Source organism: Littorina saxatilis, linkage group LG6, assembly GCF_037325665.1.
Source record: "Littorina saxatilis isolate snail1 linkage group LG6, US_GU_Lsax_2.0, whole genome shotgun sequence".
In the NCBI taxonomy this organism is placed as follows: domain Eukaryota; kingdom Metazoa; phylum Mollusca; class Gastropoda; order Littorinimorpha; family Littorinidae; genus Littorina; species Littorina saxatilis.
In genome coordinates this window covers 7,096,404-7,119,680 of record NC_090250.1, presented here as the reverse complement: position 1 = coordinate 7,119,680, position 23,277 = coordinate 7,096,404, and the positions used below count along the sequence as shown (strand labels likewise).

Genomic DNA, 23,277 nt, shown 5'->3' with positions numbered 1-23,277 from the left:
TAAGGCAAAAAAAAAAAAAAGTCTGTTTACGGTAACCCGACCGACCCTATTTTTTTCGCTCGACCCTAGACTTTTTTTTGGCATTTGGGGGGGGGAAAAAAAAATCTGTTGGGTTTTTTTTTGTGCAAAATAACGTAAAAATATGGTTTTTTGGAGAAAAAAAAACAAAAAAAAAACTTCCCGACCTACCGACCCTATTTTTTTGGCCTATGTTACCGTAAACAGACCTATTTTTTTTTGGCCTAAATGGTATGATTGTTAGGTCAAGGGCGAAGTGGATATGAAGGAGAGAAGAGCACAAAATATTTTTGTAGTTTGGAAAAGAGAAATTTTGTGCAAAAATCCATGAACTTTTTGCAGAATGACTCTGGTGAATTAATACACGATAGCGATTTGATAATAAAAGAAACGAAGAGTTTTTTATGAGCGGTTGTATATGTCACGGGAGGATGTAACTTAAGTGATTTGATAACACCAACGGTATTGTCAAAAGAGGATAGTGAAAAAATGGAAGGTTGTATTACATTACAAGAAGCGTTGTTTGCATTGAAAGAAATGAAAAATGATATTACAAATCAAACAGAAATAAAGTCTTAGAGAACTACAAAAAAACAAAAAAAACAAGAGGCGAAGCCTTCAAGACTCACGTAAGAAATCGACACTGAACAGTAACACAAACTCAATCACTCCGTCACACACACACACACACACACACACACACACACACACACACACACAAAACACACACACACACACACACACACACACACACACACACACACACACACACAGAAAGAGCATAGGTGAAACTGTGCAAGAAAGCGAGACACTAGATCTAGATCTGTCTGCATGTAGCCTACTTACAGGGACACGACTGCCAACTAGTCTCGGCCCGCTCAAAAAAACAATGACCGAGACTTTCAGTAATTCCTTCGCGTGACGTCAAACCCTCTTACGTCATAATGTGACGTCAATGTAATGTGACGTCTTCAAATGTTAGAGTTTCTACCACATACATACGCACGCACGCACAGACAGACAAAAGTTAGCATCGCATAGGCTACACTTACGTGAGCCAAAAAAAAAAAATGCGATTATTGATTTTGAATAGACCCATTTATGATGACATAATATGATCATAGTGATGCCACACACGTTGACACCAGCAGACACAACAATATTGTTTCCCATTATTATTAATTATTGTCCTTTTGTATAATGTGAAATTCAACATAATGAGTAAGAGTAATTTCAGATGGGTTTTTTTTCTGTGCCACATGTAAATGACAGAGTCCGTTGTACAAACAGCATACACACAGATACCATGTTTGTTATCACTTAGTAGAGAGGGGTGTACCGCATGCGGGAGATGGAACAAGGTGTACCAGGATCCAGGGCGTGCTATCGCTTCCAGGAGATAACCCCGCGTGCCGAAGCGCGTGCGCGGCTGCGGATTAGCACTGTTGTGAATGACCATCGGCACACGCTATACACAATACAACAGCAGAAGAGGGGCCGGTGGCTGTGGAGGACATGAAGTATTTTTCTTTCAGCACGAGCGGGAAATGTGGACCAAAGGTAGACTGTTGAGCAAGGGAGGTAAACCACTCTTGCATGATCAGGAACTTGGTCTGAGACCTTCAACGCGGCGGTGAGTGAAAAATTTAGGGGGGCAGATAGGAGAGGGCTAGTCCTGAGTATAGGAGAAGGGGGCGGGGGAAGAGCGAAAGAGAATGGAAACTGCATTAGAGACCGACGAACGAGTGGAGACGTTTGCTCTGCTATGTCCTCTCCGTCTGACACTCGGGTCATGACCTAACTCAATGGCAGAGCACACAGGCACTCGAATTCAGTTTTTATTTGACCCGCGAAAACACACTGACACACACACGCACGCACACGCACGCACGCACAGGCGCACACGCATGCACATGCACGCACGCACGCACGCACGCACTAGTACACATGATTCAATACAGATACCCCGGGTTTTATCGTTTGACTGTGAATCGCTGGACGAACCGCGACCTATAGTCAGTTTACTCTTTACTTTATCAATCCACCCATGTTTATTAAATCCACGAGAAACAAAACCTGCGAGAAGAAGAATTCAAATAATGTTTGCATTACAGAAAATAAATAAAAAGACCAAACATACTGTATTCACGTGTGAACGAAGACGATAAAACGAACAATTTACGACGTCAGTTTTGACCCGAGGGTTTTCTCACGCTCAGTCACCATTCTTCTGCTGAAAACTGAGAAAAGAATGAAGCCTTTAATTCTGCAATGTTATATTGTCACGAGCCGACAGGAAATACCTGCATGGACCAACGCTTCAGCATGCCAGCCATCAAAATAATGACAATAGTCATGCGGATGTTATGCAAATCATGTTAGGAGGAGTGGGCCTACTGCATACGCATTCATGAATGTGTTTGCGCAACTGGTGCATCAAGGTTTCATGTCACTTTTGTGGTGATGACAAGGTGGGGATCGATTTGGCGCTTGGGAATGTTCTGGCTTTCTCTTCCCAGTTATGATGCCTGTGTTTATGTTTCAAACAAACAGACGAAAGTCAAACAACAACAACAGCAACAACAAACAACAAGTACTACTCCTACTTCTACAACGGCTACTACTACTACTACTACTACTACTACTACTACTACTACTATTACTACTACTACTTCTACAACAACAACAAAAACAAAAAACAACAACAATAACCGTTCCATGGCAAACACATAATCTTCAATCAATCAATCAATCAATGAGTCTTATATCGCGCATAATCCGTGGGTACAGTTCTAGGCGCTCTGCAGTGATGCCGTGTGAGATGAAATTTTATACGGCCAGTAGATTGCAGCCATTTCGGCGCATATTTACCTTTCACGGCCTATTATTCCAAGTCATACGGGTATAGGTAGACAATTATTAACTGTGCCTAAGCAATTTTGCCAGGAAAGACCCTTTTGTCAATCGTGGGATCTTTAACGTGCATACCCAATGTAGTGTACACGGGGGGAGGTTCGGACACCGAAGAGAGTCTGCACACAAAGTTGACTCTGTGAAATAAATTTCCGCCGAACCTGGGATCGAACTCACGCTGACAGCGGCCAACTGAATACAAATCCAGCGCGCTACCAACTGAGCTATATCTTCAGTTGCAATGCATCAAGGATTAGGGTAAGCAAATAATTGCAAGCTATGGTCTTCTCTTTTATGTTGCAAGCAAGAAGTTATATAGAAACATCAATGAAGCAATAAAGATCCCCAAACACTATTTAAAGGCGCTGTTTGTGCCGTTCCTGTGCTAACCCTAAGTTTAACCCTAGCTTACCCTAGGGTTAGCAAATTGAAAAGTCAGGATTTCTTTTTGATTTATATTTCAAGCAAGAAGCTAGAGAGACACCAATAAAGCGTTCAAGATCTTCAAAAACTTTTTAAAGGCGCTGTTTCAGCCGTTTCTGTGCTTACCCTAACCCTATATATTTACCCCAATATGTTTAAGAGGTAGGGTTAGCAAATAATTGCAAGCTATGGACTTCTTTTTACATTTAGTCAAGTTTTGACTAAATGTTTTAACATAGACGGGGAATCGAGACGAGGGTCATGGTGTATGTGTGTGTGTCTGTCTGTGCGTGTGTGTGTGTGTAGAGCGATTGAGACCAAACTACTGAACCGATCTTTAAGAAATTTTACATGAGAGTTTCTGGGAATGATATCCCCGGATATTTTTTTCTTTGTTCCGATAAATACCTTTGATGACGTCATATCCTGCTTTTTGTAAAAGTTGAGGCGGCACTGTCACACCCTCATTTTTCAATCAAATTGATTGAAATTTTGGCCAAGCAATCTTTGACGAAGGTCGGACTTCGGTATTGCATTTGGTGGCTTAAAAATTAATTAATGACTTTGGTCATTAAAAATCTGAAAATTGTAAAAAATGTTTCATATAAAACGATCCAAATTTACGTTCATCTTATTATTCATCATTTTCTGATTCCAAAAACATATAAATATGTTATATTTGGATTAAAAACAAGCTCTGAAAATTAAAAATATGAAAATTATGATCAAAATTAAATTTTCAAAATCAATTTAAAAACACTTTCATCTTATTCCTTGTCGGTTCTTGATTCCAAAAACATAGATATGATATGTTTGGATTGAAAACACGCTCAGAAAGTTAAAACAAAGGGAGGTACAGAAAAGCGTGCTATCCTTCTCAGCGCAACTACTACCCCGCTCTTCTTGTCAATTTCACTGCCTTTGCCATGAGCGGTGGACTGACGATGCTACAAGTATACGGTCTTGCTGAAAAATTGCATTGCGTTCAGTTTTATTCTGTGAGTTCGACAGCTTGACTAAATGTTGTATTTTCGCCTTACGCGACTTGTTGATTTATGCTGCAAGCAAGGACCTAGCCAAACACCAATACAGCATGAAAGACCCCGAAAAAAGTATTTAAGGGCGTTATTTGAGCCGTTCCCGTGCTAACCCTAAGCTTAACCCTAACCGGGTTACGGTTAGGGTTAGCAAATAATTGCAAGCTATGGACCTCTTTTTGGTTGATGCTGCAAGCAAGGACCTAGACAAACACCATTTGAGCCGTTCTTGAGCTAACCCTAAGCTTAACCCTAACCCTAACCCTAATTACTTGTAAAAAATTACACTGAATATAAATAAATGTAATTAAATGTAAATCATTAAATGTCATTAACCCTAAATAAATCTAATCAAATGTAAATATATGTAATTAACCCTAAATAAATGTAAATAAATGTAAATAAATGTAATTAAATGTAATTAAATGTAAATAAATGTAATTAAATGTAATTAAATGTAAATAAATGTAATCAAATGTAAATAAATGTAAATAAATGTAAATTGATGTAATTAAATGTAATTAAATGTAAATAAATGTAATTACATGTAATTAACCCTAAATCAATGTAAATAAATGTAATATAATTGTAATTACATGTAATTAAATGTAAATAAATGTGATTAAACGTAAATAAATGAAATTAAATGTAATTAAATTTAACCCCTTCCCTGCCAGCGTGAAAAAGCGCATTTGTATTCCTGTGTGCCGGAGCAAAATTTGACTTTTGAGGGTGTGTTCACTAAAACGTGAATAATTCAGGCATTTGAAGAGATATCTCTTAGATATTTGGCATGTTTTTTTCTAACATCCCTGGCCCCAATTACAAGTGAAATTAGTTTCATTTGGCAGGACAGAAATTTTTAAGTAATTATTTATTCTTTTTTTTTTCCCCGTGATCAAGCATTTTCGGAACATAACAACACACTTGATCACAAAAATGCATGACAAAACACAACAAAAAACTGGTGTAACAAAGGGAAAAACATCAGGTACTCACAAAACTTCTTGGTAATCAACTTCACTGCTATAAGCATCCAAAGTTATAAGGGTTAGCTGTTCATGGTAAGGTAAGTCCGGAATCGCACGTCATACTCCACAGCTGAGACTCAGAAGCAACAAAGTCACAATCCACAGAGCAGGCAAAGTCCACACACTACTTCCAGTATATGAATTTTGTGTGATAATCCACAAAACACTGAGGAAAGCACAAGGCTGCTCTCAAGGTACTGGTCAGCATAAAGGTTTGTTTGGAAGACAAGGTGGTTGATGAGGTCGTCATCAAAAAACAGCTGCATCCAGTCTACTGGTTCAAAATTGTCAACATTGCACTGCATGCCTGGATTGCCTTGAAATTGGATGTCTTGGTTTGGCGCAGTTGCATCAGCATCTGTCCAATTTCTTATCTTATCTTCCTGACGTTGTCTTGGAATTTGTCGGGCACGGCCGCGGCCACGCCCCCTCGCATTACCTCTCCCTCGTTGTCCTCTTCCCACACTGCTTCCTCGACCCCTGCCGCGACCTCTGACCACAGGACATGAAGTTGATGGGCCAGGCATTGGTTCTGCTTCGGCATCACTGCCATCAGTCTCCGACTGATCACTGTCAGTGGCAGATACACTTGGTTCGTAGCTGATATCATTGTGACTGTCATCATCAATGCCTACCTCGGACAAAAGAGGGTGGTGCTGGTTGAAATCAGTTTCTTCCTCGTCTGATTCGCTGTCACTTCCATCTCTAAGGTCTTCATCATCACTGTCTTGGTCATTTAGGCACTCTTGAAGCACTTCAAGTGCTGAATAGCGCTTGAAAACAGACCTCGTGGTACCCCCACGCCGTCCACCATCCGACATCTTTGTTGACGACTTAACACAGATAACTCCCGAAGTTTCAAAATTCTCCCAAACATCAATATTTGCTATTCATAACGGTCAAAGGGAAGGAACCGTTGGTTCAAGATGTCTAACTGCTCTGCCAACAGTTTTTGCAGTTACCCCCCTTCTTGGGTGGATACAGGACTCTGATGCGTACACCTCGAACGACGTTCGTGGCGGGGCAGACAGGATGCCAAAAAACACCTCGAACGCCGTTCGTGGCAGGGCAGGGAAGGGGTTAAACAAATGTTTTTTAAAGGGTATAACAGTTTGGTTTTTGGCTCACGTAAGTGTAGCCTATGCGATGATAAACTTTGTCTGTCTGTGCGTGCGTGCGTGCGTGCGTGCGTGCGTGCGTGCGTGCGTGCGTGTGTGTGTGATAGAAACTTTAACATTTCCGAGTCTATGGATAAAGCTCGCATAAGAAGATTACGTCTCGGTCAAAAGTGTTTGACGTGTGTGATAGAAACCATTTGAAGACGTCACATTATGACGTAAGAGGGTTAGACGTCACGCAAAGGAATTACTGAAAGTCTCGGTCATTGTTATTGTGAGCGGGCCGAGACTAATTGGCAGATCCAGGGTCTCGCTTTCTTGCACAGTTTCACCTTGCTTACTGTGTGTGTGTGTGTGTGTGTGTGTGTGTGTGTGTGTGTGTGTGTGTGTGTGTGTGTGTGTGTGTGTTACTGTGTGTATGTGTGACGGAGTGATTGAGTTTGTGTTACTGTTTGTCGATTTCTTACGTGAGCCTTGAAGGCTTCGCCTCTTGTTGTTCTTTTCGCCTAAATAATAATATTCACTTTGTGGTTTTTTAGAATAACTTTAAATGCTATGATTCGATAGAGCGGAATCAAAGAACACTGGTCATGTTTTTAATTTTGCAATTTTCAGCCCGCTTTCGTTGCACTCTTTGACCACCGCGGATCTACCTTGATGTTATCTAGTAGGAATACCAGAAAACCCCGGCATCCCTCGGGTCACTAAAATCTGCATGATATGCTTGAAACAAGCCCTCCCAATCGCAAATACGCAAATAATAAATTTGACGTCATTTTACGGTATTTTTGTACCGATAGTCACGGTTCCATCCCTTGGGTCGTCAATCGGAGTTGCTTCCCTTTCTCGCCAATTTTGACGGTGTTTTCCTCTTATTTACTGCTTATTCACCCTTATCATGGTAAGCAGTTACATTACTCATTTATGCTTCCATTCATTACGTTTTACAGCCTTTTCTAAGCGTATTTTAGCCTCTTTTATTTTTTTTAGACATTTTCAGCCGCTTAGCAAGTTTTTTTAGGGGAGCTAATCACGTTTTCTTAGCACTTTTTGTGCTGACAGGAGTTGCTCCCCTTTGACCGTTGGCTTCATTTTTATACTCTTTTGACCACATTTTCTTCTTATTCTTGCTGTCATCTTTTCCATATAAAGAAAGTAATCTTTATTCATTAGTCATTACCTTGTTTGATTGCTTAAGATCATTTGGATACTAATTACGATCCATTTTTCTTCACATTTTAGGAAGTTTTCATCTTTTTGGGGCGTTAACAAGCGGGTTCATTCATGGGAGATAATCACGTTTTCTGGGGACATTTTTGGATGACAAGCGTTGCTCCCCTTGGACTGTTGCTTTCACTGTACATGTTCGGAAGTATGTCACGTGGTACCGGGGTTTCCCCTTCCGTTTTCGATTCTTGCGGATCTTTCCTGTTTCGGGTGACGACATCATTCACGGATATCAAGGGACAGACTGCGTATGTGTCATGTAAACCAGAGATACTGTAGCAAGGGGATCGCCAACGGTCAAGACATTTGTATTATCAAAGCTTTGCTTAATTGTTGCCGTCCCTATAATCAAGGATGAGTTTAACGAAGGTAATGTTTATCATGGTGTGCTGTGTTGTACTGTACCGTCTTGTGTTCCCTCGCTCTTCTGTCTCTATCCTTTTGCCAAGTTTTGGGCCAAACTGCTGTTTTGTGGGTTAGGGTTAGGATTGCCCCCCCCCCCCCCCCCCTGCACCTCTACCACCAGGCGAAAAAGGATCGATTTTTTTCCCTCAGAATTCCAAAGATTAATGACATAAAAGTTGTTTTCAGGCTTGTCTCTCTGTCATTTACGCATATTTTTTTCATCTGAAGCTTTGCTCTGAGTCTGACCCATGGCCGGTCGAGATCGAGTTCGTTAGCTTTAATTAACACTTAGAATAATTCTGATTTTGTGCGGCCAGGACCTTTTGACTGATATATATACATTTTGATTCCTGGGTCCACTCAACTATTGTCCTCTGTGTCTGGGAACAACAAATATATATAAATAATTATACACATGTATTGTGTGTTGTTCTGTTGGAACCAGATATATAGTTAAACACATGTTTTGTGTGTTGTTCTGTTGTAACCATCCAGGTACGTCAGCAGTGGAACGGTGTCTCGACATGGCGCCTTGGTGACGAGGTCAAGATATTAGCCAATAAAAACATATACACAAACGGGGGCAACCTACAACAACAATACAATTTTAAAGGTACATTGCTGTTTTTCACCTCAAATCTTATATATATTTTGTTTGACAGGGTGACGCAGTAGTCTCCCTTTCACAGCAGCCACTCTTCACTGATGGAGTTGTCTTGAGTGTGGGCTATTTATAGTAGCTTACAGTTTTATTGTGTTGATGGTATCTCATATAAGCGCTCTAAATGCATACGGCATGAGTAATGGAGTCGAAGGGAGAGTTGTCTGGAACCAGTGTCCTGGCAGAGAATAACAAGAATTGAAATGAACAATCGACTTTTATCCTCATATCTGTCGCTTACTCCGTTACACATGTCGCATTTATACCGGCACGGTTGGCCTAGTGGTAAAGCGTCCGCCCCGTGATCGGGAGGTCGTGGGTTCGAACCCCGGCCGGGTCATACCTAAGACTTTAGAATTGGCAATCTAGTGGCTGCTCCGCCTGGCGTCTGGCATTATGGGGTTAGTGCTAGGACTGGTTGGTCCGGTGTCAGAATAATGTGACTGGGTGAGACATGAAGCCTGTGCTGCGACTTCTGTCTTGTGTGTGGCGCACGTTATATGTCAAAGCAGCACCGCCCTGATATGGCCCTTCGTGGTCGGCTGGGCGTTAAGTAAACAAACAAACAAACAAACAAACAAACAAACAAATGTCGCATTTATTCCTTTAGAACACTTACTTCCCTTTGCCTATCAGATCTCTAAACAGCACTCTGCCTCATTTTGTTTAGGCCAAAAAAAAAATGGTCTGTTTCTGGTAACATGGCTAAAAAAAATAGGGTAGGTAGGTAGGGATTTTTTGTTAAATTTTTTTTTTACCCCAAATGTAGACCAATAAAACTAACTTTAAAAATCGCGCAAAGAGACTGGATTCACTATACATAGAGACAAGACACTCAACACATTTACAAATCTGTGACAAAGACTGAAAGAGTATGACATGTTTTTCTTTGTTTACCTGGTCTGATATTTCCATGATGAAACAGAAAAGAAGACTTGAGACATCTTACATCTTGAGCTTGGACAAATGGGAATTTTAGTAGAAGGCTGGGGCCTCAGTAGCACAGTTGGGAGTGCATTGAACTTGTGATCCTTGGTTCGTGGGTTCAAATTTGGGAAAGGGACCAAGTCCTAATTACTGGTATGCTCAAGAGTTAGTAACGAGCCATTGATACCACCAACGTGTTTTTGAGTTTGGAAAAAAAAGTTTAGGGTCGGCGCCGAAATTTAGGGTCGGTCGGGTGACCAGAAACAGACAAATTTTTTTTTTTGGCCTTAAGATTGTGTTGGGCGTAGACAGCGCACCCGTCACATTTAGAGAGCTGTTTGTGATGGGGTACGTACTCTGTCTGCTGTTGTCACCTGGTATGCTTATACCAACATTTTATAAGGGCTATTAATAGGACCGGGTGAGGCATGGTTCCCCTTTCACAGCAGATGCTCTTCACAGCTTTCATATATATAAAAATTTTTGTTGTTGTATTGTATTGTATTGTATTGTATCCTACATACTCATGAGATAACATCGTTCAATTCGCATGTGGGTACCGTATTTGACGGACTACAAGCCGCGATCGACTTTTTTCCCCAAAAAATCACATTGCGGCTTATAAAAAGATGCGGCTAAAACGTTACCTAACCTTGAATAGCATTCACCTAATGGAAGTCGCCGCGGATTGTCATTTCGCTTGATAAGCGATTACTGGTACTTTATTAGCTCTCTACTCAAGACTCGGTGCTTTTCTCTTTCTTTCGCGAATCTTCGTTTGTCAACAAGTCGTCGTGACAAGATAGCGTACAGAGAAACACCGGATGTATCAGGATCTCGCGCGTGCGAGATTTCGTTTTTTTGTGTCTCGCGATAGTTGGAGGAGCGAGAGCCGCCATGTTGTGTGTTCGTCTGCTCGAAATGTGCGCAAAAGTCGTAAATCATCCCAATAAAGCTTATTCCGGGCGAGACTACATGTGTGTGTTGGTTACAAATTGTGTGTGTGATATTTTTCTTCAAATTTTTTCACTTTTCTTCTTTGTTTCATTTGTTTATTCTCGGAGCCGATTTCGCCAAATACCGTACTTTCGTTTGCCTGGTTGTTTTGATTAATCGACACGATCTGATTATATTTTTTTCGACGGCGGCTAATATAGTGACGCGGCATATACGTGCGTAACGTGGCCCGTCCCAATTTTTTTTTTTAAAGTCGGGGGTGCGGCTTATAAAACGGTGCGTCTTGTAATCCGTCAAATACGGTATATCATGTACATTAGGTCGGGTCAAACTAATATGGCAGGGACATGTTTTTCCACTGCGCATGATGCCAAGTACATCACCGATAACAAAAGTCAATATGGAAACATTTTCGAGCTAGCTGTTTCCCCTGGAAGAATTTTTAGAACAAACACGTCAAGCAATGAGTGACGTTTCTTTGCTTTGACGTCAAAGATTGCTCGAGGCATTGGAAGAGATCGAGGTTCTATAAAAAGCGTCTTCAATTTGTACACGTCGACTCCGGGATGTTGGGAGCAGAGGGCATGTAAGTACAGTAAGTACAGTATGTAGGATAAACAGAATACTACATTGCTTACTGTGTCATACCAGATTTACACTTGTTGCTTTTTGAAATATTGAAAAGCTCGCTTTTGCTCGTTGTTCAATATTTTAAAAAACAACTCGTGTAAATCTGGAAGGACACAGCAATCCATGTAGTATTTTCTATGTATTGTAATGTATCAATCATACTGTATTGTATTGTGTTATACAGTATTGTAATGTATCATACTGTATTGTATTGTGTCATACAGTATTGTATTATATCATACAATAGTGTAGTATTCTCTATGTATTAATGTAATGTATCATACTGTATTGTATTGTGTTATACAGTATTGTAATGTATCATACTGTATTGTATTGTGTTATACAGTATTGTAATGTATCATACTGTATTGTATTATGTTATACAGTATTGTAATGTATCATACTGTATTGTATTGTGTTATATAGTACTAGCAGTTAAGTTCGGCTTGGTCCGGGTGTAAGCGGAGCCCCATAGCAATTTAAGATGCTCGCTTTCCCATTATTATCAGCTTTACCCCCCTTGTTTGGATAACAACAAAAAGAAAGAGTTACCTCCCTTAGCTTCTAGAAATTTCCGGAACTGTCCAGTTAATTTTTCTGTCTTCATTTCTCCCCCTCATTGGAGCAATAGCGAGTCTCTAATATCGCTGGCATTATGTGCTTGCTACAGGTGAACAATAGACACTGGACTGGTCTTGCACTATATGGGCTGTATTCAATAAATGGGAGGTCCATAATCTGAGAAAGAAAACAATGAATTAAGAAACTAAAACCCAGGTGCACATCTGCGGCTCCTAGGGAGTGTTCATGCACACTATCTTGTTCCTGCCTCTTGCCATCTCAGAGATATGGCGACCACAGACAGACACACACACACACACACGCACGCATGCACGCATGCACGCACGCACGTACACACACACACACACACACACACACACACACACACACACACACATTTACATCCATTTTTGGCTCACGTAAGTGTAGCCTATGCGATCGTAACTTTGTCTGTCTGTGCGTGCGTGTGTGCGTATGTGCGTGCGTGCGTGTGTATGTCTGTGGTTGAAACTCTAACATTTGAAGACGTCACATTACATTGACGTCACATTATGACGTAAGAGGGTTAGACGTCACGCGAAGGAAGTACTGAAAGTCTCGGTCATTATTATTTCGAGCGGGCCGAGACTAGTTGGCAGTCGTGTTCCTGTAAGTGGGCTACATGCAGACAGACAGATCTAGATCTAGTGTCTCGCTTTCTTGCACAGTTTCACCTATGCTCTTTCTCTGTGTGTGTGTGTGTGTGTGTGTGTGTGTGTGTGTGTGTGTGTGTGTGTGTGTGTGACGGAGTGATTGAGTTTGTGTTACTGTTTGTCGATTTCTTACGTGAGCCTTGATGGCTTCGCCTCTTGTTATAGTAGAGATTGATCAACTCAAACTATGAAAACTGACGCTTTCAAAACACTTCAATTTTATCTAACATTTCAGATGTCAAAGCGGACACGTCACTACTGTCCATTGAGTGGCTGAAGTCGCCCCGTGTTACCACGGTGACCACCCACTGGGTCCCGACAGTCTCCAACCTGAAGCCCGACGCCATGCAGGACTTCACTAAGACCACAGCAGAGAACGTCGGCTTGGAGCAGTGGGAGGTCGCTAAGCTGGTCATGGAGCGATGTCTGCGACAGTTCGGGGCTCACCTCCTGGAGGTGACCTTGTGGGGGGTCAAACTGGGTCACAGCAACCTCAGATCAGCGCAAGAGGTCAAGGACAAGAAGAGGGAGGATGTCGTCAAACTTCTGACAGAGCTGTTGGCTGACACAGAGGTAAGCTTGTCTCTGCAATATCAGCACCCACTCACCCCATATGAAGGGTGTCATGTAGGGACACTTGTAGCTCATGTGGTCCAGATGAAGGGTGTCATGTAGGGACACTTCCAGCTCATGTAGTCCAGATGAAGGGTGTCCTTTGGGCGGGGATGTAGCTCAGTTGGTAGCGCGCTGGATTTGTATCCAGTTGGCCGCTGTCAGCGAGAGTTCGTTCCCACGTTCGGCGAGAGATTTATTTCTCAGAGTCAACTTTGTGTGCAGACTCTCCTCGGTGTCCGAACACCCCCGTGTGTACACACAAGCACAAGATCAAGTGCGCACGAAAAAGATCCTGTAATCCATGTCAGAGTTCGGTGGGTTATAGAAACACGAAAATACCCAGCATGCTTCCTCCGAAAGCGGCGTATGGCTGCCTAAATGGCGGAGTAAAAATGGTCATACACGTAAAAGCCGTGGGAGTTTCAGCCCTTGAACAAGGGTGTCCTTTCATCACAGGTACCACTGTAGTGATTCATGTTGCATACAATGATTGTAATGCTATGGACTGTTTTGCAAATGTATTGTGGAAAAACACCTCGACTAAGTTCATCCAAGCTGTTTAATTGTTCAATATTATTTTAAATTTTGAAAAAAGTGGTTCTCAGGTATATTTTACCATTTTTTCTTGTTGTAAACATTCATTTTTTTCATTTTTTTTTTATTCAGGCAAGTTTAGATTGTTTGTTTACAAAGGTATACCTCAAATCATGTGTACAAAATATTTCAAATAAGCTTTTTAATTTTTTCTTACTTGACTTGGCAGAGTGAACCTAGTACAGTGGATATTTGTAGGTCTTAAAAGGGTCTGTCCACTAAACAAAACACACCATAAGATTGACGTACTCATGTATGATTAATTTTGTCCAATCATGTCATTAAATTTCCATCAACTAACCTTTCTTGTTTTGTTATTTTTGATTTTGGAATACTCGCAGTCACTACCTGTTTCAGTTGTCACTGTAGACCCGGTAACATGAAGTAAAACTTAAAGCTAACAAGCCGTTCCACTGGGTGATTGTGGATAACGATGTCAACTTAAAGCTAACAAGCCGTTCCACTGTGTGATTGTGGATAATGATGTCAACTTAAAGCTAACAAGCCGTTCCACTGTGTGATTGTGGATAACGATGTCAACTTAAAGCTAACAAGCCGTTCCACTGTGTGATTGTGGATAATGATGTCAACTTAAAGCTAACAAGCCGTTCCACTGTGTGATTGTGCATAATGATGCTAACTTAAAGCTAAGAAGCTGTTCCACTGTGTGATTGTGGATAACGATGCCTGGTTGCAGTATTTGTACCGAGACGCTGTGGTGGAGTGGACCGTCACTGTGGACAGAGTTGTGGCCCTTGAACACACACCAGTTCAGGAGTCAGGGCATCATTCCAGACAGGACGGCACATGTGGAACCAGTCTGGAATGGAGCGATCATGGTGGCCAGCTTATACCTATACCTGGGTAAGACTTGAGCTATCTCTGTACACTAGCAGTCAGGTGGAACCAGTCTGGAATGGAGCGATCATGGTGGCCAGCTTATACCTATACCTGGGTAAGACTTGAGCTATCTCTGTACACTAGCAGTCAGGTGGAACCAGTCTGGAATGGAGCGATCATGGTGGCCAGCTTATACCTATACCTGGGTAAGACTTGAGCTATCTCTGTACACTAGCAGTCAGGTGGAACCAGTCTGGAATGGAGTGATCGTGGTGCCGAGCTTATACCTACAACTGGGTAAGACTTGAGCTATCTATGTACCCTAGTTGGTGGAACCAGTCTGGAATGGAGCGATCATGGTGCCGACCTTGCACTAAAAAGGCTGTATTGGATAATGAACAGTAGGCACTGTACTAGCCTTGCCTTGCACTATATAGGCTGCATTGGATAATGAACAGTAGGCGCTGAACTGGCCTAGCAATATATAGGCTGTATTGGATAATGAACAGTAGGCACGTACTGTACTGGCCTAGCACTATAGAGGCTGTATTGGATAATGAACAGTAGGCACTGTACTGGCCTAGCACTATATAGGCCATATTGGATAATGAACAGTAGGCACTATTCTGGCCTTGCACTATATAGGCTGTATTGGATAATGAACAGTAGGCGCTGAACTGGCCTAGCAATATATAGGCTGTATTGGATAATGAACAGTAGGCACGTACTGTACTGGCCTAGCACTATAGAGGCTGTATTGGATAATGAACAGTAGGCACTATTCTGGCCTTGCACTATATAGGCTGTATTGGATAATGAACAGTAGGCGCTGTACTGGCCTAGCACTATATAGGCTGTATTGGATAATGAACAGTAGGCACTGTACTGGCCTAGCACTATATAGGCTGTATTGGATAATGAACAGTAGGCGCTGTACTGGCCTTGCACTATATAGGCTGTATTGGATAATGAACAGTAGGCGCTGTACTGGCCTAGCAATATATAGGCTGTATTGGATAATGAACAGTAGGCACGTACTGTACTGGCCTAGCACTATATAGGCTGTATTGGATAATGAACAGTAGGCACTGTACTGGCCTAGCACTATATAGGCCATATTGGATAATGAACAGTAGGCACTATTCTGGCCTTGCACTATATAGGCTGTATTGGATAATGAACAGTAGGCGCTGTACTGGCCTAGCACTATATAGGCTGTATTGGATAATGAACAGTAGGCACTGTACTGGCCTAGCACTATATAGGCTGTATTGGATAATGAACAGTAGGCGCTGTACTGGCCTTGCACTATATAGGCTGTATTGGATAATGAACAGTAGGCACTATTCTGGCCTAGCACTATATAGGCTGTATTGGATAATGAACAGTAGGCACGTACTGTACTGGCCTAGCACTATATAGGCTGTATTGGATAATGAACAGTAGGCACTGTACTGGCCTAGCACTATATAGGCTGTATTGGATAATGAACAGTAGGCACTGTACTGGCCTAGCACTATATAGGCTGTATTGGATAATGAACAGTAGGCGCTGTACTGGCCTTGCACTATATAGGCTGTATTGGATAATGAACAGTAGGCACTGTACTGGCCTAGCACTATATAGGCTGTATTGGATAATGAACAGTAGGCACTGTACTGGCCTTGCCTTGCACTATATAGGCTGTATTGGATAATGAACAGTAGTCACTGTACTGGCCTTGCACTATATAGGCTGTATTGGATAATGAACAGTAGGCGCTGTACTGGCCTAGCACTATATAGGCTGTATTTGATAATGAACAGTAGGCACTGTACTGGCCTTGCCTTGCACTATTTAGGCTGTATTGGATAATGAACAGTAGGCATGTACTGTACTGGCCTAGCACTATATAGGCGATCGACACCTGCATCAGTAGGAATAGCATAGCACGCGAAATACGCAAGGTAGCAAAACAAAACAATCTGTTCCGGGTAGATAATTGGTTTGACTTTCTTCTCGTATGTCAAAGTTGCAAAGATTTGCCTATTGTGATTTCTTGTCAATTTTTTATTTGGCTCTTCCGTTTTTGTCTGGTCGATTTTGAGGGTACCCTTACTTGAGCGGCGGTAAAAGAAATATTTAATCCAAAAGGTGATCCTGAAGGTTAAGTGAACGGTCTTAACTGGCATATACAGGAATTAATGCTTTAATTTGAGTTTGAAATTTGTTGCAATAATTTTTTGGCCAACTTTAGAAGCATTGTAGATCAAAAGGTTGTGTTCAAAACTGGGTGTAAAGCAATAAAGATAAACGCAAAGTAAGCATACTTTGCAACAGTACATTAGCCCAGCAAAACAATGTATCACAGAGCCAAATCTTTGTGATTTTGTCACAAATAAACCATGATTCCGATAATGAACAACTGTATCCAAAGAGAATATATACTAGTCAAGTTTATTTGTTCATAGAGTTCATTACATGGAAATAATATTTGGTTCTAAAAGAATTCGTATTGGTGGATTGCCGCAGGGCGTCCGGAAGAGCGTTCCACAGGCTGCTTCCTGAATAAACAAGACTTGATTTAAATAGGTCTATCCTAGGAAGAGGAGTGTTTAGTTTTATAAAGTGGTGCGAATTCTTCAAAGAGAACTTTCAACAAATGGTTTCGGGTGCATTTCCTGTCGTAATTTTATGCATCATTATTCCTTTGTTATAATTCATTCTTGACTTTAGAGGTAGGACCCCTATGTTGATGTAGTCTGAATCGGTGAGAGTAGTCGGTTTGAGTAAATTACTTTTAGCGCTCTTTTGTGTAATCTGCTGAGTGGATGCGTAATCAATAAGAGACTGAATATGAGCAGTGAAAAAAACCTTCCTGGCTTGACAATTAACACTTTCGCGACGGGACGCTAATAAATCAGTAACATCGCTGACACGCCCATGGACGGGACGCGCATTTTTCAGTAAGAGCCATACAGGGTACACGACTCGTGATTGCTTCCCGGTTTTTGAAGCTTGCAGTAAATTGAGTTGTTTCCCTTGACACACTTGGCGTGCCCTTCCGCCATGTGCAAAATTAGCCTGATTTGTGTGGTTTTTTCGAGAAAAAAAATGAATCGAAGGCGAGCCTTGTGATGGGAGGAGATTCTCCGGATGTTGGATCTTGAGGACCCTGTAGATCATGATTCCGACGTGTTGTTTTCGCCTCAAGAAAGCGATAATAGCAGTGATATTGAGGAAGAAACAGTTCTGTTGTTGCTAGTATGAGTCGGCAAACACTACACGTGGTAGGGTCACTGCATGGATCTTGGAATCGTGTAGTTGCAAGGTGGGCGTGGCAGCACTGATAACAATGGATGGCTGGAGCCTCCTAATCCTTTTGGAAATGTTCATAGGTGTACAGTTGGGACTTTGTTGTGAAAATGTGACTTATATTCAATATGGATTACCTAGACATCATTTGGTGAGTGTCACAGTTTTGTTTCATTTGAGTCAGGATGCTGTGAGTGAATGCGGGATTTGCTTGTTTTTTTCTTTGTACTGTCTCCTTATTTCTGTGTAGAATGTTAACAATATTTCAGCTAATTCATAGGTTTTACACCTTGTTTGGTTATAACATTATTTATAATACTTTCTGTTAAAAAATAACTTTTAAAAAAGCAGTGGAAAAGAAAACACACACAAAAAAACATTAAAAAACACAAATTATCCCCCTTTCACCCCCTCTTTGCTAAAACAAATCGTGTGACAAACTTATAAATAGCACGACTGAACTGGGCATCCATTTTTTAATTAGTACAAAAAATTTGGTGGTGATTGGACTTAATTCAAGCTTGCTAGACAGATTTCTTTACAGTTACTGATTTTTGGTAAGTTTCTTGGTGGCAAGCTTGGGCAGGCAGGACGTCAACGCCGTGGCAGTGCTAGTCACAATAGTGTTAATTCAGGAAGTGTTTAATTCTAGATAAGAGGTGAGAGAGAGAGAGAGAGAGAGAGAGAGAGAGAGAGAGAGAGAGAGAGAGAGAGTTAGTTGTAAGTGGGGGATAATTGTGTGTGTGTGTGTGTGTGTGTGCAGGGCCGGACCAAATGAGTTGTAAGGGGGGGGTTCCTCCTTTTTTGGGGGGGCAAATCAGCGAAGTGGCGAAGCCACAAGCAGGCGCAGGCGCGCGAACTAGGGGAGTCCGGGGGCATGCTCCCCCGGAAAATTTTGAAAAACGGTTAAAATCTGTGCAATCTGGTGCATTCTGGGCCTTGTTTTGAGGGTTTCACATTGAATAAAATTTGTTAGAGACACACACAAAATTTATTTAAAAAAAAACAAAACAAACACTCAAAGCAAGGTACATGCTTTTTCCAGGGGTGGGGTTCCGGAACCCCTGGAACCCCCCCCTGGGTCCGGCCCTGTGTGTGTGTGTGTGTGTGTGTGTGTGTGTGTGTGTGTGTGTAATGCTAGATGTGAGTGTGGTTTTAAGTGTGTCCTGTTTCTGTTTCAGGCCTGAGCTTGATGTACAATCTGAGTTTGACTTCAGTCATATTGGTGAGAACATTTCTCTACTGGATTGTGTTTCAAAATTCTTACGACTGTACTTCTGATAGTGATACGTCTGCAGATAAATTAATTGATACATTCAGGAATTCTGGTTTGTATTGGTTGTGAAAGAGTTTAATTTTTTTGTGTTAAACAATCCCATGAGAGATTTTAGGCCAACCACTAGCGAGCGATGTGTCTTCACTCACGGTCGGGGGCGGGGATGTAGCTCAGTCGGTAGCGCGCTGGATTTGTATCCAGTTGGCCGCTGTCAGCATGAGTTCGTCCCCACGTTCGGCGAGAGATTTATTTCTCAGAGTCAACTTTGTGTGCAGACTCTCCTCGGTGTCCGAACACCCCCGTGTGTACACGCAAGCACAAGACCAAGTGCGCACGAAAAAGATCCTGTAATCCATGTCAGAGTTCGGTGGGTTATAGAAACACGAAAATACCCAGCATGCTTCCTCCGAAAGCGGCGTATGGCTGCCTAAATGGCGGGGTAAAAACGGTCATACACGTAAAAGCCGTGGGAGTTTCAGATCATGAACGAACAAACAAACCGACTCACGGTCGGCAGGTATTTGTATGTATGTGTATCTGAACGCTTGGCACACACTGATACTCTTTATTTCAACGTAACAGGGGGTTATCTGAGGCTAGGTACATTCTTCTTGCTTTAAGAAGCTGTTGTACATACAGTGGTACCTGCTATAATTATATGCTAGGCTCGGCCAATGAGATGACACCTAAATAAAGGACACTTTCTGTTGTCCATTTGCCTGATACCTAGTGTCTTGACCAAAATATACCCAGGCCACCTGCAATGTAGGGGCACTGTTGGTTGTCTTGACCAAAATATACCCAGGCCACCTGCAATGTAGGGGCACTGTTGGTTGTCTTGACCAAAATATACCCAGGCCACCTGCAATGTCGGGGCACTGTTGGTTGTCTTGAAGCGTGTCCTTCAGGCATGGGAATTGTCCGCCGAAAGGCAAATTTCTGCCGAATTTTTGTGTTGTTCCACCGATAAAGCAAAAGTGTCCGCCAAAAAAATAAATTGGGGAGGCAAAAATGGTTCTTAAAACTGAATATAATGGCAAACTTAGAGCTAAGATGACACCAAATTACACCAGTTGGGTTCTTTGGAGAAAAAAAAATTCCGCCCAAAATGACCCCAAACACCCTAGCAGGGCTTAAGCCGTCAACTTTGCTATTACTTCCAGATGTTCAGCCTTTTTTACTTTTTTCAATTCCCATGCCTGGTCCTTTTATTGCAGGGTGTCCTTTTATTGCAGGGTGTCCTTTTATTGCAGGGTGTCCTTTTATTGCAGGGTGTCCTTTTATTGCAGGGTGTCCTTTTATTGCAGGGTGTCCTTTTAATTGCAGGTATCACTGTAAGCTTACCATATTTAAGCTGTGGTTTGTTGTGCTTTCAGGAGAAAAACAATTGTTCATCAGAGCTGTGCAGAAGATGGGCTGGCTGCAGGAGCTGATTCAAAACCTGAGTCAAAAGGTGGAAGAGAATCACAGAACTGTTGTTAACCTGTGTACAGGTAGAATGGACGACTCTGGGGAACATAGTGAGCTTTTGTATGGTGACACACTGACAGACACAGACAGTTATGGTGCTATTCCAGCTTTACTCCAACAGGTATGTGTGTGTGTGTGTGTGTGTGTGTGTGTGTGTGTGTGTGTGTGTGTGTGTGTGTGTGTGTGTGTTTTTGTGTGTGTGTGTGTGTGTGTGTGTGTGTGTGTGTGTGTGTGTGTGTGTTTCAGCTGATGGGTGTGGTAGGGTTGTATGTGGGTTTGTAAGTAGGTGTGTGCATGTTCATATACATTTGTAAGTGGGTGTGAATGTGTGCGTGGGTGTAACTGTAATGAGCTAGATCCTTCTTTTTTTTAATGACCTCTCTGGAACCCCAGCTTTTGTAGTGACTTCTCAGGAAAGACTTTATTCTACATTTTAGACAAACCGAAAGCCTGCATAACTACTTCATGTGTCGTTAAGTGTTCCACTCTGATGTTGCCTTGAACAGGAGTCACCTTTGGAGGGAGACCTCAGCTCTGTAGATGGAGACACTTATAGTTCTGTCAAGCGGGACAGTCTGACTCTCGTGAAAGGGGTGCCCACAAGTTCATTTGAAAGCAAGCTGCCAGTTTCTGCTCCTAACAACAAACCCGCCCATGTGGAAAAAAGTCCACAACAGTCAACAGTACAGCATAGAAACCAAACAGTCCAAGGACACAGTTTGTCTGGCACAACACAATTCCAGGATTCTAGAAAGGGTGTTGAACGTTCTGAACGAAACAACGGCGCTGCAATTAGTGGGCAAGAGAATCATGGTAGGCATCCAGCGAGAGCATCGGGTCACACACACAATGCAGGAAGGAGGGAAGATGTTCATAGAACAACTACAGGGCAAGGGAATCATGGTAGGCATCAAGCCAGAGCATCGGGTCACACACACAGTGCAGGAAGGAGAGAAGATGTTCATGAAACAACAACAACACCAGGTGGGCATTCTCAAGGATTCAATCCTCGTAGAACATTGATGGATGACAACAACAACGGGACAGCTTCTGGCTCTGAGATCAAAGATAATTCAGGGAAACCCAGGAACCTTGGCTCACAGAATGTTACCATCTACAGGTAAGTTAAACTGAAGGAGCTTTATTCTTTTCATTTATTTCTGTTCATAATTAATAGATAATATTTGATGAATTGTGAGACGAATTGCATATGCTTTGTAGCGCAAGCACATTTTGAGCTCAAAAGTGGGCAGACTTGTAAGAATTTACAAATAGAAACTGGTTTATCCTTCAGGGCTGCAGTTTTCTCTTTCTGTTTCCAGGCAAACTTCAGCAGCAGGCAACACTGGTTTCTCAGGGAATAATTCCAACAACAAGACGCCAAGCAACAAACGGAACGACGGAACCAGCAGACAAACATTACCGTTGTCAGGGAGACAGCAGCACTCTCCTGGGTCAACATCTAAGTCATCACCTTCATCAGCGAGAGGGTCCTCTTCATCATCCTCATCATTCTCATCATCGTTGCCAAAAGAGCCAGCATCGCCGCCAAGGACTTCTTACAGAGGCAGCCCAGATAATGGTGGTGGTCGCAGCGGCCCTGTTGGTGGTGGTCGCAGTGGGACGTCAACACATCATCACTCAGGGAGGTTAGTACCAGCAAACCTTCATTAGCATTACAGTGGTGTGTTAGCACATCATCATTCAGGCAGACTAGTACCGGCAAACCTTCATTGGCATTACAGTGGGGTGTTAGCACATCATTCAGGGAGGCTAGTACCAGCAAACCTTCATTGGCATTACAGTAGGGTGTTAGCACATCATTCAGGGAGGCTAGTACCGGCAAACCTTCATTGGCATTACAGTGGGGTGTTAGCACATCATCATTCAGGGAAGCTTAGTACCGGCAAACTTTCATTGGCATTACAGTGGGGTGTTATCACATCATTCAGGGAGGTTAGTACCAGCAAACTTTCATTGGCATTACAGTGGGGTGTTACCACATCACCATTCAGGGAGGATAGTACCGGCAAACCTTCATTGGCATTACAGTGGGGTGTTAGCACATCATTCAGGGAGGTTAGTACCCGCAAACTTTCATTGGCATTACAGTGGGGTGTTACCACATCATTCAGGGAGGTTAGTACCAGCAAACCTTCATTGGCATTACAGTGGGGTGTTACCACATCACCATTCAGGGAGGCTAGTATATACCGGCAAACCTTCATTGGCATTACAGTGGGGTGTTAGCACATCATTCAGGGAGGTTAGTACCCGCAAACTTTCATTAGCATTACAGTGGGGTGTTAGCACATCATTCAGGGAGGCTAGTACCAGCAAACCTTCATTGGCATTACAGTGGGGTGTTAGCACATCATCATTCAGGGAGGCTAGTACCAGCAAACCTTCATTAGCATTACAGTGGGGTGTTAGGACATCATTCAGGGAGGCTAGTACCGGCAAACCTTCATTTGCATTACAGTGGGGTGTTAGCACATCATTCAGGGAGGCTAGTACCAGCAAACTTTCATTGGCATTACAGTGGGGTGTTAGCGCATCATTATTCAGGGAGGCTTGTACCGGCAAAC

At 42.3% G+C, this 23,277-nt stretch overlaps 1 protein-coding gene across 4 annotated transcripts in view; it reads left to right on the top strand.

The window, feature by feature from the left end:
* The first annotated feature begins 7,948 nt into the window (after positions 1 to 7,948).
* LOC138968380 (uncharacterized) overlaps positions 7,949 to 23,277 on the top strand; it is a 48,840-nt gene continuing 33,511 nt past the window's right edge. For 2 of the 4 annotated variants that reach the window (XM_070340958.1, XM_070340957.1), the window contains exons 1-8: positions 7,949 to 8,136; positions 8,668 to 8,785; positions 12,836 to 13,173; positions 14,507 to 14,673; positions 19,125 to 19,168; positions 20,596 to 20,810; positions 21,196 to 21,809; positions 22,012 to 22,338. In XM_070340958.1, coding sequence (XP_070197059.1) covers positions 8,122 to 8,136; positions 8,668 to 8,785; positions 12,836 to 13,173; positions 14,507 to 14,673; positions 19,125 to 19,168; positions 20,596 to 20,810; positions 21,196 to 21,809; positions 22,012 to 22,338 — 1,838 coding nt within the window. In that variant the 5' untranslated portion in view covers positions 7,949 to 8,121. Of the gene's footprint in view, positions 8,137 to 8,667; positions 8,786 to 12,835; positions 13,174 to 14,506; positions 14,674 to 14,782; positions 14,856 to 19,124; positions 19,169 to 20,595; positions 20,811 to 21,195; positions 21,810 to 22,011; positions 22,339 to 23,277 lie in introns of those variants that run through there. The other 2 variants (XM_070340959.1, XM_070340960.1) reach the window with 2 other exon arrangements.